Genomic DNA, 15,702 nt, shown 5'->3' with positions numbered 1-15,702 from the left:
GAATACGTATACACAATGTACGGCAATGGTCGTGACATTTTGATGTATTACACGATTGTTAAGTACAAACCTTGCGAGCATCATACCGTCTCGCTTGCCTTGAGAAGCCATAGAAAGCTATCGGAAATAAGGAACTAACAAAATATATTACTGAAACGTTTTAAAGTTGAAAATATTGATCTAGAATCATATAAATAGCCTAGCTCGTACTAAGTCATTGAGGGATTGTTATCAAATAATATGAAATTCATTCGATTGTCTGGCCGCTTGGACAGAGAAGGAATTATGTACTGAAGAATGATGTGTTATGGCGAGGAAGTTCGTGAATTTGAGGTCCGTTATTTCGAGGTTTTAAGTAATTATTGTATTGTTTTATGTACCGAGTTATTTCGAGGTTTTATGTACCTCGAAATAACGGACCTCAAATTCACGAGCTTCCTCGCCAAACACATCATTCTTCAGTACATAATTCCTTATCTGTCCAAGCGGCCAGACTATGGAATGAATTACCTCTCCTTATAAATAATGCACATTCTCTAATAACTTTTAAGAAACGTCTGAGACATTACTATCTATCATTTGAATCCTAACTGTCCATCAAACCTCCTCCCTTAGTTTTCCCTCAAGCTCCTTCCCTAAACTCCCCTTTTCCTTTGCCTTCCTTATTATCATCAATTTGTAATTTATGTTTCTTTTTTAATGTTCAAGCACTATCTACCCTCCGATTGCAACATTTTGACCAATATCACTAGTCTGTTTTTGGTTGGTTGGAAGATATTGCTTTTTGGCAATAAGCTCGCCAATGTACTTATTTCTTTTCTGTACATGAAGTTTAAATAAATAAAAAAACTATTAATAACGGACAAAAAAATCCGGTCATAATATGGCCGGATTTTAAAAAAACGTCCTGTTACTATTATGCCAGAGAATTTCATATTTTCGAGTTAACGTTTTTTGCCAGTACACCCACGAAATATCCTAACAGCATTGCAAATAAATGCAATCTGGCAACACGCAAAACCGGGAGTAAAAAAAATCTTCACCTACGCTAAATTTCTGCATAAAATGGTGTTTCAATGTTACTTGAAAAAAAATAATAAATATCGGTGTTATTTGAGTCAGTCTCGTCTCGCTTCAAGCTACAGACGGAGATGTGTGGTAAGTTGACGCAGCTTGCCAACAGAGAAGAGACCAAACGGAAGTAGAATGTACACAGCATCCGTTGGGCCGACATCGACATGCTAAACAGTCATGTGTCGGTATGCGTTCAACGTTTAGCCAGTCTTGCGTGAACAGGGTTGGCAAAATTTCGAATGTCAAAAAGATTTTTTTAAATGTGAAATTTCATCAATTGATTCGGCAGTCACTTTGTGGTAAAACATATCCATTTTTAATTCAAGTTTTAGTTAGTAATTAGCAATATTTTTTTAAATCTATTGTGACACGTGTTTCAATGCATTCCGCATCATTTTCAAACACCGTATGAAAATATGGTGTTTGAAAATGGAAATACATGTCCCAATATATTTTAATAAATAGTGGTATAGAATAAAATAACAAGTATGTAATTTTTCCCACGTGAATAAAAATTAAATAGTTGTTATTTTATCCTATAAAATGCAGTTCCACCAAGAGTACAAAACTTGTCAGTACAAAACTTAAATCTAATAAATAGCGGTATTTACTAAGTAAAACTTTTTTTTTATTGACAAGAACTGCAAACGTACAAACGTTTAATACATTTCATTATATTCTTAAACTTTAAAAACGATCTCCTGAAAAACCAAGTTTTTTATACTATATGACTTGTTGAAAGGAGTGAGCGACATGTCCTCCGATCACGACTTTTGACACCATCAGATTTTAGGTAATACCACTTTAAACTTACACAAAGTGAATGATGAACGATAAGGGGAGTGTTATATTACATTACCATACCACAAAGTCAACAATGTAATGTGCATATTTGGCTGTCTGGCTAATAATTTTGCCGACCACTGGCTTAGCCCAATGAGAAAATGACTCAATACTTAATTTCGGTAGTAGCGATAGTAGCTCATTCAGGTGACAACCCTGACAGCGTCGTCCCGCGTGCGGTGTGAGCACGGGGAATGACTTGTGCCGCCAACAGCCGACTGCAGCTACGGGTCGGGATAACACACCATGGACCAGATCACAGGGGAGCGTGTATCGAGTACCACAACACACTGCACTTATATAAACATACTGTCTTTAAACTACACGCGGTGTTACATACGATCCCCCTTAGATATAACTCAATAATAGTCCCCGTTCAGGAAAAAAATACTAATACCAGCGCACTATATTTAGCGAGCGTGCCTTTGCTGTTGCGGGACCAATGGCGTGAAATATAAGAGCAAGAGAGAGTGGAAGTACCACCAGTAGTTAGTGAGAGTGAGATCGGCTGTCCAAACTTAAAACACAGTAAGGGATATTTTTTTGTAGTATGTTTTTTTTTTGCATTTTTGGACTGAGTAGCATCTATTTAGTCCAAAAATGCAACAAAAAAAACGTACTACAAAAAAAATGTCCCTTACTGTGTTTTGAGTTTGGACAGCCGAGCCGGTCTTTACAAAAAACTTTCAAATCAGATTTTTTTTTTAAATTATCATAATTTATTTAAAAAATTATCAAAATTTATTATTATTATTATTTACGAAAATGGCGCTATATAAATTATCAATATGGCGTGGAATGCTCTTCCACCAGTGGTTAGAAACAGTGAGAGTGAGATGATCTTTAGAAAAAAAAAAACTAAAAACACATTTGTTTGCCAAATCATTTCCATCATCTTACCACTACTACTACTACTACCATCACGCCGTTTCCCCGCAGGGGTAGGCAGAGAGCATGGAACGCCCCACTCTTCTGTCCTGACATACACTCCTCGCCTCCTTCACATCTATACATCTAGTCATACAAGCCCTCCGATTACGCAGACTTTTGACACCGCCAGATTTTAGCTTCTGATTTATCTGATCGTGCCGAGTCTTTTTCGGTCGTCCACATTCTGTTTTCCCTCTCACATTCGCCACATATATTTTCTTAGTCATTCTCTCGTTATCCATTCGCTCCACATGTCCATACAACCGCAAAGAACTCTTCCTAATCTTTTCAATTATTCCTCGTTCAGCCTTACATTCCTTTCTTATATCTTCGGTTTTAATTCTGTCATACAATGATTTTTCCACACAGTCGTCTGAGGGAGCGCATTTCAACAGCGTTCACTCTGCTTTCATCCTTCCTTTGCCAGTTCCATGTTTCGCTTCCATACATTAGTGTCGGTACTAGCACGCCGTTGTGAACCGCTAGCTTGGCTTCCACCATCATCTTCTTTTCCCCGATTCACTCACAGTGAAGCGCCCTTGTGGCAGTACGAGAATGGCGCTTTATAAATTATCCAAATTTATTAATATTATTACTAAAAACCAAGATTTTTTAAATTAAAATTTTACTTGGTAAATACTACTGCGATGAATAGTGGTGAGGCGAACGTAGTTAGAAAAGGAATCAGAGGAATACCAAAGAAAACATGGCACAATGAGGTATGTCGAATACTTGAAAGCGACCGGGTCAGGAGTTGAAATAATCGGCGGGTATGTATGAGGAGATGCTTGAATGTGGAAGAGGCGAAGAATGTTTGCAAAGACAGAGTGGTGTTGCGTTCTATTCTCTCTGTCTACCCCTGCGGTGAAGCGGCGTGATGGTTAGGTTAGGTATGCAGAATGCATCGAAACACGTGTCACAATAGATTTTCAAAAATAGTGCTATTTACTAAGTAAAACTTAAATTAAAAATAATAAATTAGTCTGGCTTTGCAATCTAATATTGAAAATGGTTATAACTCTAATGTATGGAAGTGAAACAGGGAGTTGGCAAAAGAAGGATGAAAGTAGACTGAATGCAGTCGAAATGCGATCTCTCAGAAGAATGTGCGACAAAACGATGTATGATAGATGTGCGAATAGTGAAATAAGGATGGAATGCAAAGCTGAGATAAGCATTATCGATAAAATTAAGAAAGGTGTGTAGAGATGGTTTGGACATGTAGAACGAATGAGTGAGGAAAGAACGGTAAAAAAAATTATGAGGCGAATGTAAGTGGAAAAAAGAGCAGAGGAAGACCGAGAAAAACATGGCACGATCAGGTATGCCAAATACTTGAAAGTGGTCAGGTAAGAGTCGTAACAATTGGCGGGTATGTATGATGAGATGCATGAATGTCTGAGAGGCGAAGAATGTTTGCAAAGACAGAGTGGTGTGGCGTTCTATTCTCTATGCCTAACCCTGCGGGGAAGCGGCGTGATGGTGAGTTAGTTAGTTTTCATAATATTTTGGTTTCTAATGCATTAAAAATTGAAGTGCATGTTATATTCCGTAAAATACGGTATTAGAAAAGTGATTCCCTTTTTCTTTCTCTTCCATTTGACCAGACTGAGCCACAGCGACGCCTGGCTGGGGGTACAGCTAGTGTTGAGATAAATCAACAATATCTCAACATTCTGCAAAGGACTAAGAGGTACGCAAAAAACGATTCTTAGCTTTCAGGTTGTAAACTGTCGGTCTTTGTGTGTAACTCGACGCTACCCGTGGAGGGTGAGTTTGGTAGGTACCACGCAGGGGTGTGCGTTATAATAACAATAATAATAATTTGAATAATTTGTATAGCGCCATTTTCGTACAATACTACCTCAAGGGCGCTTATAAAGACATGGATAATAATAATAATAATAGGATGATGATGATAATGATATACAAAAAATAAATGGATTAAAACGTTGTCAATTCGCTCACTCCTTTCAAGGACGTCATAAATCAAAAGTTGTCAATTTTCAGTTGTGCATGTTTCCGGAATGCCCAGAAAATGTACTATATCCCAGCAAAAGAGGCATATTTTTAACTTAATATTTACCATCTACAGGGCAGAAAGTGTTGTTTTTGTATTTTGAAGAAAAGGTATTGTTTGATTATTTTTTTTAATGTACTAAATATTTTTTAAATGGAGAAAAAACCTTCAGGTTTTACCTAAAAAGATCTGTTCCACAGTAAAAGTTCAATAAGTGGCTTGATATTTATTTTTAATACATTGTATTATATTTTTAAACTTTAAAAACTTTCTCCTGAAAAATCAAGTTTTTTGATTTATGACGTTCTTGAAAGGAGTGAGCGAATTGGTCTTGGGCCGTCGAGTCTGGAGCGAGGAAAAGGCGAGCCGACAAATTGAAACGCATTCCTCTTGATCCCATGGGCTGGAGAATGGCCAAGGTGTTGGGCAGGACGCCTTCCCGAGCGATGGTCGTCACGCTGGAGGAGCTTGTTGGGCTTCTCGTCATTGTGGATGGCCAACTTCCAGATTCACAGTTCAAACGGGACTTCACTTTTATCCTCTTTTCCTTTCTCTTATCCGTTCCATACACGCACAAGGCAGTACCTACCCTAACTAACTAAGCAGTGCCTAGTATCGTAGATTATAATAATAATAGTAATAATATTTGAAATAATTTATGCAGCGCCATTTTCGCCATCAGCGCCAAGGGCGCTTATAAAGACATGGATAATAATAATAATAATAAAATGATGATGATAATGATATAAAAAAGTACCCCCTTAAAAACTTTGCGAACGCCGCTGGCAGCATTTTGGCATACGCTGGTATATTTCTATACAAGATGCATGTCCCTTGCAATATTTCATACCTACCCTCCGTGAGCAAGAAAAATGACAAAGGACTATTCCCTGGAAGTAAATCCCTTCGTCTAGCGTCTAGCCGCGTCGACTGCTTTCGTCCAGTCTCACCAGGTATCACGAACCTTTTTTTCCACGAAAACACCCTTAGGTTTAGTGCATGGGACTTGCCATTACGCTATGGTAGAATGGTCAACTTAATATCACTGTATACATACAGTGAAACCTCTATCTATCGTTTTTCAAGGGACCTATCGAAATAAACTATGAATGCGGGAAAACAATAAATGCGGGAAAACAATTTGTATGACATACCCGTAACTCGAGTGTACTTTTTTGCAAATTTGCACAAAAATAGTTGATTTTAGAAAAAAAAACGGAAATGGGTATCCTGCAAATTGACAATAAAACCAATTGATAAGTTGCTCACTCCTTTCAAGAAAGTCATATATCAAAAATCGTCAATTTTCAGTTGTGCGTGTTTTTGGAATGCCCAGAAAATGTACTATATCCCAGTAAAAGAGGCATATTTTTAACTTAATATTTACCCGCTACAGGGCAGAAAGTGTTGTTTTGCATTTTGAAGAAAAGGTATTGTTTAATTATTTTTTTAAATATACAAAATATTTTTCAAATGGAGAAAAAACCTTCAGGTTTACCTAAAAAGATCTGTTGCACAGTAAAAAGTTCAGTAAGTGGCTTGATATTTATTTTTAATACATTGTATTATATTTTTAAACCTTAAAAACGTTCTCCTGAAAAATCAAGTTTTTTGATTTATGACGTTCTTGAAAGGAGTGAGCGAAGTATTCAAAATGGTTTATTTAAGAAAAACAAAGACAATTGATTACTATTTTAAATTTTAACAATCAAAAATATCAAATTTAAAGCGTAATTCAAACGATGAATGCGATAAAATGATGATAGAGAAACGATCAATGCGATTTATTTTTGTATGAAATGGATCCGAGGTAGAAGAAATAAAAGACACATTCGGGAAAACGATTATTCGAGGAACGATAGATAGAGGTTTCACTGTACTTGTCTTTGTATGTTGTATGCCTCTTTCAATAAATAAATAAAAACTATCTAACTAACCATCATGCCGCTTCTGCGCAGGGGAAGGCAGAGAGAATAGAACGCCACACCACTCTGTCTTTGCAAACATTCTTCGCCTCTTCCACGTTCATGCATCTCCTCATACATATCCGCCGATTATTACGACTCCTAACCTGACCACTTTCAACAAGTATTTGGCATACCTGATCGTGTCATGTTTTTCTCAGTCTTCCTCTGCTCCTTTTTCCAATTACATTCGCCTCATAAATTTGTTTTACCGTTCTTTCCTCACTCATTCGTTCCACATGTCCAGACCATCTCAACACACCTTTCTTAATTTTATCGATAATGCTTATCTCAGCTTTGCATTCCTTCCTTATTTCACTATTCGAACATCTATCATACATCGTTTTTTCACGCATTCTTCTGAGAGAATAAGACGGTTTTCTTCATATCATGTTGGCTTGACTGGCGCTTATTGGATTGGCAACTCTGTAACTATTCGAAACTACAGTGCGTATATTTTTTTTGCTTAATCGTTAAATTATATTATAAATTGCGTTATTATAGCTGTCCGCCTCCGTAGTGTAATGGTCAGCATGCTCGGCTACCGTTCTGGAGGTCCCGGGTTCGATTCCCAGTGGGGTTTAATAAATATAAGTGATTTTTTCACTCTAATATTTATTCAATATTAACACTGGACGGTACCTGAAGTGGAGGGCTGATCACCTTTCCTTCATGTGTAATCGATCGAGATAACACTGCGTTTATATGAAGCAGTGCCCTATGCACCATTGGGGTGCGGTAAGGGATTTATTTATTATTATAGCTGTAGAATTGATTCGTTGGTCGGAGGAAACTAAAAACGATGCCATAATGGCGCTTTCTTTCATATTACCTAGATTATCTGTTAGTCGTATGGAATGTTCGTGTTTAGGAGTAATTTCAAAGTTACCCACAACGTCTAGACGACTAGAAAATTACTACGAGTACAAACGGTAAAAGTTCGCATCAAACTAAACCTCTGCAGTAAAACTACGATGAAACGTACTAAGACATTTTTTTGTTTTACTGGGAAATGCCACTATTTATTAAAATTTATTACGCGTTCGATGCATTCTGCATCATTTTCAAACTCCGTATGTGAAGCTGAGTCTAAATTTTAGAGTTGTGCCCGCGTGGTAACACGTGTCACTATTAATAGTTTGGAAATCGCATAAACAATTATATAAACAAATAAACAATAATTCTCTGTAAGATAAAAATAACAACAAAAATTAATCATTGGTTTTAAAAATTTTAATGCATCCAAATTTACGAAGAAGGGCAGTTAGGAATAGAAAAAAGCAATGGATTGATTCATTACATACATACTGTATATATAAGCATAAAATAAAATGATCACTTTCTATAATACATGGATGTTTACTCTATGCCGGAAAAAGACTAAATCAGTATGTATTAACGTGAACTGAAAAGTGCTCCAAAATCACAAAACGAAGGCCCAAATCATGCAAAGTGAAATTATTTTATTTTATTGGCAAAGTTAGTAGGTACTAATTTATACAAATTAAAAATAATATATATATTTGTGTATATATATATATATATATATATATATATATATATATATATATATATATATATATATATATATATATATATATATATATATATATATATATATATTCATGCGAAACTAAGAGAAAAGCACTTACCAACTGAAAAAACACCTTATCTGGTCGGGACATCTTGAAGGCAACATGCAGAGCCAGGAAACCAGAATATTATGAATATCTCATCAAATTCCAAAAAGAAAATCCAAGTAAATAGCAGTCTAACTATATAACTTCACCAAATCAATAGCAGTCTAACTATATGACTTCACCCAGTCAATAGTCAATAGCAGTCTGACTATATGACTTCACCGAGTCAACAGCAGTCTAACTATATGACTTCACCAAATCAATAGCAGTCTAACTATATGACCTCACCGAGTCTATAGCAGTCTATCTATATGACTTCACCGAGTCAATAGCAGTCTAACTATATGACTTCACCAAGTAAATAGAAATCTAATTACAAAATGTCCTCACACCAAGTTATAGCCACAAATCAGCATCAATTTCATGCACCAAAAATGCTGATTTTTAATCAAATTAATATTCATGCAAATATTAATATGAGTTTTAATATAGTGTTAGTAATTTCGTTTGTTATTGTCAGTTTAAGCCCAGATTCACTTATGGTATCATATAACAGTTTATCACATGCACGCTGGTATAATCTGAAAGCGGAAAATAACATGGTTAGTTGAAAGTAATATCTAATAAAAGATAAGTATACTGATAAAAAATATAATTTTTAACATTATTGGCACTTAACGGAGCAAAAAAGTGCAAAATCGAGACTGCTATAATACTGATACAGGGTGGCGCAAAATTAATCACCATAAGATGTTATAATTTTTACAAATGGCATCGAACGTATAAACAGAATTTCAGAAGACAGACTTCCACGTATCGCCCTTCAAGGTAACTCCGAAGGACGCAGACCCCCAGGCAGACCTGCGAAAAGATGGAAAGACAGCTGGGAGTCAACATCCCAAGAGCGACATGCGGAGGCACAAACAGATCCCTAGGATCTACAAAAAGAAGAAGAAGAAGAAGAAGAGCATCGAACGTCAATCATATTTGACGTGTGTGATCTAGACAGCTGCAGTATACAAACAGATTGATAAAACGGGTACAAATTTATATCAACACTGGCGGCAGCCACTTGACGGATAACATCTTTCCACTTGACAGAAAAATTGTTAAAGTCCAAATAAATCTTTTTTTTTTATTTAGTAAAAAAATATATTCGAAAACAACATCGGATGATTTATTTTGCGCCACCCTGTAGTATAAAATGAACGCATAATAAAGCATGCGAGTACAGTAACTAAATTATGTGCACTACTAAATACGATTTTCAGGTTAGTAGAATATTGAGCGCTATGATATGCTATTGAGTACATTAAAAAACAATAAAATTCAAAGATAAAAAAAAATATCTATTTCTTCGGCGCAATTTTGACGTGATAAATAAAATACGACTATGAAAACAAGTGTTTACCGTTAAATTTCCCAGGTTCGATTCCCATTTTATAGATATAATATATTTGATTTTTGCGGAGAGCTGATCACCTTTCCTTCGTGTGTTAACGATCAAGATAATAATAATAAATAATAAAATTGGATAACTTATATAGCGCCATTTTCGTAAAAAAAAATACCTCAAGGGCGCTTCACGGTGAATGAATTGGGGAAAATATTATGTTGTGTACCCGTTTTATCAATCTGTTGGATAACACTGCGTTTATATGATGCAGTGCCCTATGCACCATTATGGTGCGGATAATGGTGTGAATGAATGAATATACATAAAATGTGTATACGTGTGAATGATACATATCAGTGTACGTAAAAATTGTGGTTTTCATCTACGGGTGAAGAGTTTTACTTTTCATCTGAAACTAGTCGTGTGTAACGAAATAAAACTCATTAAGTGGTACTATACAAGTGTTTAATTTTTTTTTTAATAATCAACATGGCATCCACAACATCACAACATCGACTCCCTGAACCCGCAGGAGATGCTAAAAAGCGGAGTCGTCTCCAAATTATACTTGGACTACCTGGAAAGTTTAGTTGTGGAGATGAAAAACTACAATGAAGGAGGATAAACGTCGGAGCCGGATAATACTTACGGAGCTCAATGCAGTGGAGTGAAGCGGCTGAACGCTGCTCTAACCTCTTTTTCTCTCCCAGATAATGCATACCCGAAAGCACTAAAGCAAAAGTGCAAGAATCCCGTACCCGTAACATGACCTTGCATATATAAGCAGGGTGCAAAAAAAATGTGAGAGGGAGAAAAAAAAAAAAAAAAAAAAAAAAAAAAAAACATGGCATCCACAAAGTTAATGCCGAATCAATAAATAATATCAGTATATGCAGTTGAGATTTATTTAGTTGTATGCAGTAGGATTATATTTTAGGTCAGAGGTTATATGATCGCTATGTGTACGTAATATGCTAGGCATTGTGGTTATGTAAGAGAAAGCAAGGTTAGCAATACGCAATGCAGTTCTAAGACAAGATACTAAATTTTTAAAGACAGAAAAATAAAACTAATAAACACAAGTAAAAAATAGTATAAAAATACAAGCCAAAACGTTATGAAGCTAGAAACTACAGTTACATAAAAGTTCCCAATTTTTAATATCTATAAAATTTTGTTTTATTTTTTTTTGAGAACGTGAACGTATTTCGCTTACTCCTTTCAACAACGTCATATATAAAAAATCTTGAATTTTCAGTTATGCATGTTTTCGAAATGCCCAGAAAATGTACAATATCCCAGCAAAAGCGGCATATTTTTAATTTAATATTTACCCGTAAAGTATTGTTTTATTAAACATTTTAAAATTAAACAACTTTGTTTTAACCACTTTTATTATTATTACACTTTAACCTACCAGTTTCGACAAGAACCTTGTCATCATCAGGGTTTATTAAATTCTAAAACATTAAAATACTCATAATTAATTACATTCCCTTACCAAAAACGGAGTGTGAGGATGTAATTAATTATGAGTTAATAAACCCTGATGATGACAAGGTTCTCGTCGAAACCGGTAGGTTAAAGTGTACATATAATAAAAAAGTGGTTAAAACAAAGTTGTTTAATTTTATAAAGTTTATAACATGTGCCACAAAGTATTTTTTTTAATATACTATACTATAAATATTTTTCAAATGGAGAAAAAACATTCAGGTTTAACCTAAAAAGATCTGTTGCACAGTAAAAAGTTCAATAAGTGGCTTGATATTTATTTTTAATACATTTTATTATACTTTTAAACTTTAAAAACAATCTCCTGAAAAATCAAGATTTTTTATATTTGACGATGTTGAAAAGAGTGAGCGATCTGTAAACCAGGCGATCGCCATGGACCTCCCTCGAAACACATCTAGAGTAAGACCAAAAAAATCATGGATGCTACAGAAAGATAACATAATTCGAGCAAGGAAGAAGTTTTTATTTAATTTTTAATTTGTATAAATTGTAATACCCTAGGCTGGAATTCCACAAACAGTATGATTTGGGTACACTCAAAATGTTGTGAATAAAATAACTGGTCAAATTGCAAGCTGCATAAAAATAAAAATCACGTCTCCACGCGTTTCACAGTATGTAAAATAATCCGGTTAGGATATAGCATACATACAAGTAAAAGAGTCTCTGCTTAGTAAAATCTTTCTCAATCCAACCAATCTAAATCCGCGATTTTAAGAAATAGTGGTATTTACTATATCAGTTTATACTATATCAATTTGCTAAATCATTTCCACCATAATATTTTCCCCAATTCATTCACAGTGAAGCGCCCTTGAGGTATTTTTTTTTTACGAAAATGGCGTTATATAAGTTATCCAAATTTATTATTATAATTATTACTGAGTATAAGTGATTAAATATAAGTGATTCTTTCACTGTAATATTTATTCAATATTACCCTGGACTGGTACCTGAAGCGGAGGGCTGATCACCTTTCCTTCGTGTGTAAACGATCAACATAACACTGTGTTCATATGAAGCAGTGCCCTATGCACCATTGGGGTGCGGATAAGGGTTTTATTATTATTATTATTATTACTGAGTAAAACTTTTTTTATTAATGAAATTAAAATTTTGTTTTTTAAATGTGTTGTCACGGATTATTGCATTCCCTAAACCTTCTCAGTATCCCCCATTACGGCTTCGAACTTCCGACGAAATCGTGATTTACCGCCGTTCGACCACACCTTAAGCGACCCTCGTAGCCGAAGGGACCCCATTAGTACATACTCGTACAGTCCCTTGAAAATCTCAGAATTTACCTATTCAAACATATTGCTACATTTTCAATTAATTTTTTTATTTAACACGCATACACAAATGTATACAAAAAATATAAAATAATAATTGAAAAAATATGTGTGTGCGTGTGTGTATTTTCATAGAGTTTACTAGAAAGCAATATTTTATCACTAACAAAACGCATTAAGATTACGTTTATCTTATCGTAAATGAAGAGGAAGAGTCGTGAAACAAAAGCTCACGTGTGAGATCTATCAGCTACCTATAGATATGCCTGATGAGTAATCGTTACTTTGTTTTGAATATTGTAAGCATTAACTTTGTAGATCATATTGATATATTATTTTGAGAAATAAAAAGACTTTGTTTTCTGATCCACTCACATTTTTACTAACAACAAACTAGTTTCGGCAACAACCTGTTGCCCTCTTAGTCCATGCACTCATATCCACCATGCAAGTCATAAATTAAACCCTGAAGAGGGCAACAGGTTGTTGCCGAAACTAGTTGGCTGTTAATAAAAATGTGAGTGGAACAAAGTCTTTTTATTTCTCAAAAAAATATTCTCAAAGTTTCTTCAAGTTTTAACATTTAAAATAACAAGGTAAATTAAATGAAAAAAAATATTCCTCTGTATGGAGTTTAGGTTGGGGTGAGGTCTTGCATGTTTTTTAAATTTAGTTTTAAAGGTTTGATAATTTTTTTATAGATTAAAATAATAAGATAATAATAATAAGATAGTTAAATTGAAAAAAAAACTTGTCCACCTCCGTAGTGTAGTGGTCAGCGCGTTTGGTTACCATGCTGGAGGTCCCGGGTTCGATTCCCAGGGGGGTCAAAATAAATATGGGTAATTTTCACTCTCATATTTATTAAGTTCAGCCGTACCCTGGACTGGTACAAGAAGCGCAGGTCTGATCACCTTGCCTTCATGCAATTAACGATCAAGATAACACTGCATCGCTACTATGCAGTGCCCTATGCACCATTGGGTGCGGATAAGGGTTTTAAAAAAATTGCCTCATCAATTTTTGTCAACTACATACCTTCTTTCGTACATTCTGTTTCCAAATTAGATCACATTCGGTTTAATTAAGTGTGGATAGTGGTTAAAATAAGAGTCATCTATTAAACAATTCATTTATATTTTTTGACATCTAAAGAATATGGAAGTCTGGGCATTTACGGGGCTTACGACCGCCATAGGCTGATTTAACCGATCACTTTACTCACGTGTAACATTCACTAATTCTACCCATGATTAACAACCAAACTACTCAAATTCTTGGAACTTCTTTATATATTTTTCATTCAAATTCGAAACTAAGTGCTTGAATCACTAGAATTTCAATAGAGAGATGTCAAAAAATAACCCCTATAATTGGAGATAATCCAGATTTGTGAACAAGTATTTGGACAAACTCAAAATGTTTTAAGGAAATTAATTTATCGTTCTACGTAACTTTAAACATAAAGAGTAAATCCACTTACAAGTAGGCATAGGCTATGAAACTTATAAAGTTGAAGCCTGAGTAGGGACATGATAAACGATGTTGCATAAGCCGTAGATAGATTTCAGAGTCACTTGGACGTTAGGTAATTCAAAAAAAAAAAAAAGCAAATCATTCAGTACTTATCGGCTCACCCTACATTTGTTATTTATCATTTCAAATTCGTACTCACCTGGTAAAAAAATAAAATCATAAAAATTGTCAATTATCGTGCCTCAGTCGTCTATCGAATTCACTGCATTTTCAACGCCACAAATCGTCCAATTCTCGAATTATCCCCGCAATATCGCGACAAAACAGTGTCGCCAGTGACCCCCAAACTGTGACCCTCTTCCAGGCTACGGAAGGGTATATTATTACGACTCCTGCCCAAAAAGATGACGGAGGAAAGATAAGATTTGAGCAACTGCCACTTTGAAGGCGCCACTACTGAAGGACTGCCTTGCCTATCCATGACTTGACACTAATTGATACGATATTATCGAACAGTCGACATATTATTACAATGACCAGTAGCGCGACCGATAATTAACACCGAATTATGAATTACGAATGATCAACGAGCGACTAGTTTGCCTTTTAACACGCCATTAAGAGACACTGTCGTCTTAGCCGAGTATTTATAAGAAGTTTGATAATAACATCATATGTTTTATCGAACGTTGTACATAAATAACTCGTTCTACGTCAGTGATAAGAAATAAAAGAGCTCCGATTGGAAATGATACCAAAGCAGTAGACTCGATAGATGAGTTTTATAAGGAAACAACTCAAAAGCCACGATTCATTTGGACATACTTAGTTTTTTTAATTTAATTTAATTTAATATTATTTAATTTTATTATTTTTTGTCCGCCTCCGTAGTGTAATGGTCAGCACGCTCGGCTACCGTTCTGGAGGTCCCGGGTACGATTCCCAAGGGGGGTAAAATAAATATAAGTGATTTTTTCTGCATGAATGTAGAAGAGGCAAAGAATGTTTGCAAAGACAGAGTGGTGTGGCGTTCGATTCTCTCTGCCTACCCCTGCGGGGAAGCGGCGTGATGGTTAGTTAGTTAGTTAGTTCATATTTATTCAATATTACCCTGGACTGGTACCTGAAGCGGAGGGCTGATCACCTTTCCTTCATGTGTAAACGATCAAGATTGCTGCGTTTTATCATGCGTCATGTAAACTGCGTTTACATGACGCAGTGCCCTATGCACCATTGGGGCGCGGATAAGGGTTTTTATTTATTATTTTTTTTAAGATAAACATATATTTTTTTACTATTTATTATTATTTACACATACTTATATTTCAATTTCATACTATTTCTGTGAGCCTAAGCGGCTCATTAACCACGGGACCACAACCCGACACAATGGTTTTATGGTTATCTAGCCGTGATTCATTTTACGTAAATATTGAATGTCCTAAATATTTACTTGACATTCATCTTAATTACATAAAATCTTATTATTTTTAGTTTTACAGTTTTACTGGTAAATATGTACCACTATTTCTTAAAATCTGTTGTGACA

At 35.1% G+C, this 15,702-nt stretch overlaps 1 protein-coding gene across 10 annotated transcripts in view; it reads right to left on the bottom strand.

Moving 5' to 3' along the window:
• The window catches only part of Hip1 (Huntingtin interacting protein 1), a 57,044-nt gene that overhangs the window by 37,315 nt on the left and 4,027 nt on the right, over positions 1-15,702 (bottom strand). For 3 of the 10 annotated variants that reach the window (XM_088265258.1, XM_088265264.1, XM_088265268.1), the window contains exon 2: positions 8,484-9,052. The exons of 3 other annotated variants lie outside the window; for them this stretch is intronic. In XM_088265258.1, the coding sequence (XP_088121384.1) occupies positions 8,484-8,516 (33 nt within the window). In that variant the 5' untranslated portion in view covers positions 8,517-9,052. Of the gene's footprint in view, positions 1-8,483; positions 9,053-14,352; positions 14,851-15,702 lie in introns of those variants that run through there. 4 more of the 10 variants (XM_088265259.1, XM_088265265.1, XM_088265260.1 and 1 more) reach the window with 2 other exon arrangements.

The sequence above is a fragment of the Brachycentrus maculatus genome, unplaced genomic scaffold (assembly GCF_059751285.1).
Source record: "Brachycentrus maculatus isolate JH-2025_06_01 unplaced genomic scaffold, ASM5975128v1 h1tg000244l, whole genome shotgun sequence".
In the NCBI taxonomy this organism is placed as follows: Eukaryota; Metazoa; Arthropoda; class Insecta; order Trichoptera; family Brachycentridae; genus Brachycentrus; species Brachycentrus maculatus.
The sequence above is the reverse complement of the archived record's forward strand: the minus strand, read 5'-3'. Positions and strand labels throughout refer to the sequence as shown.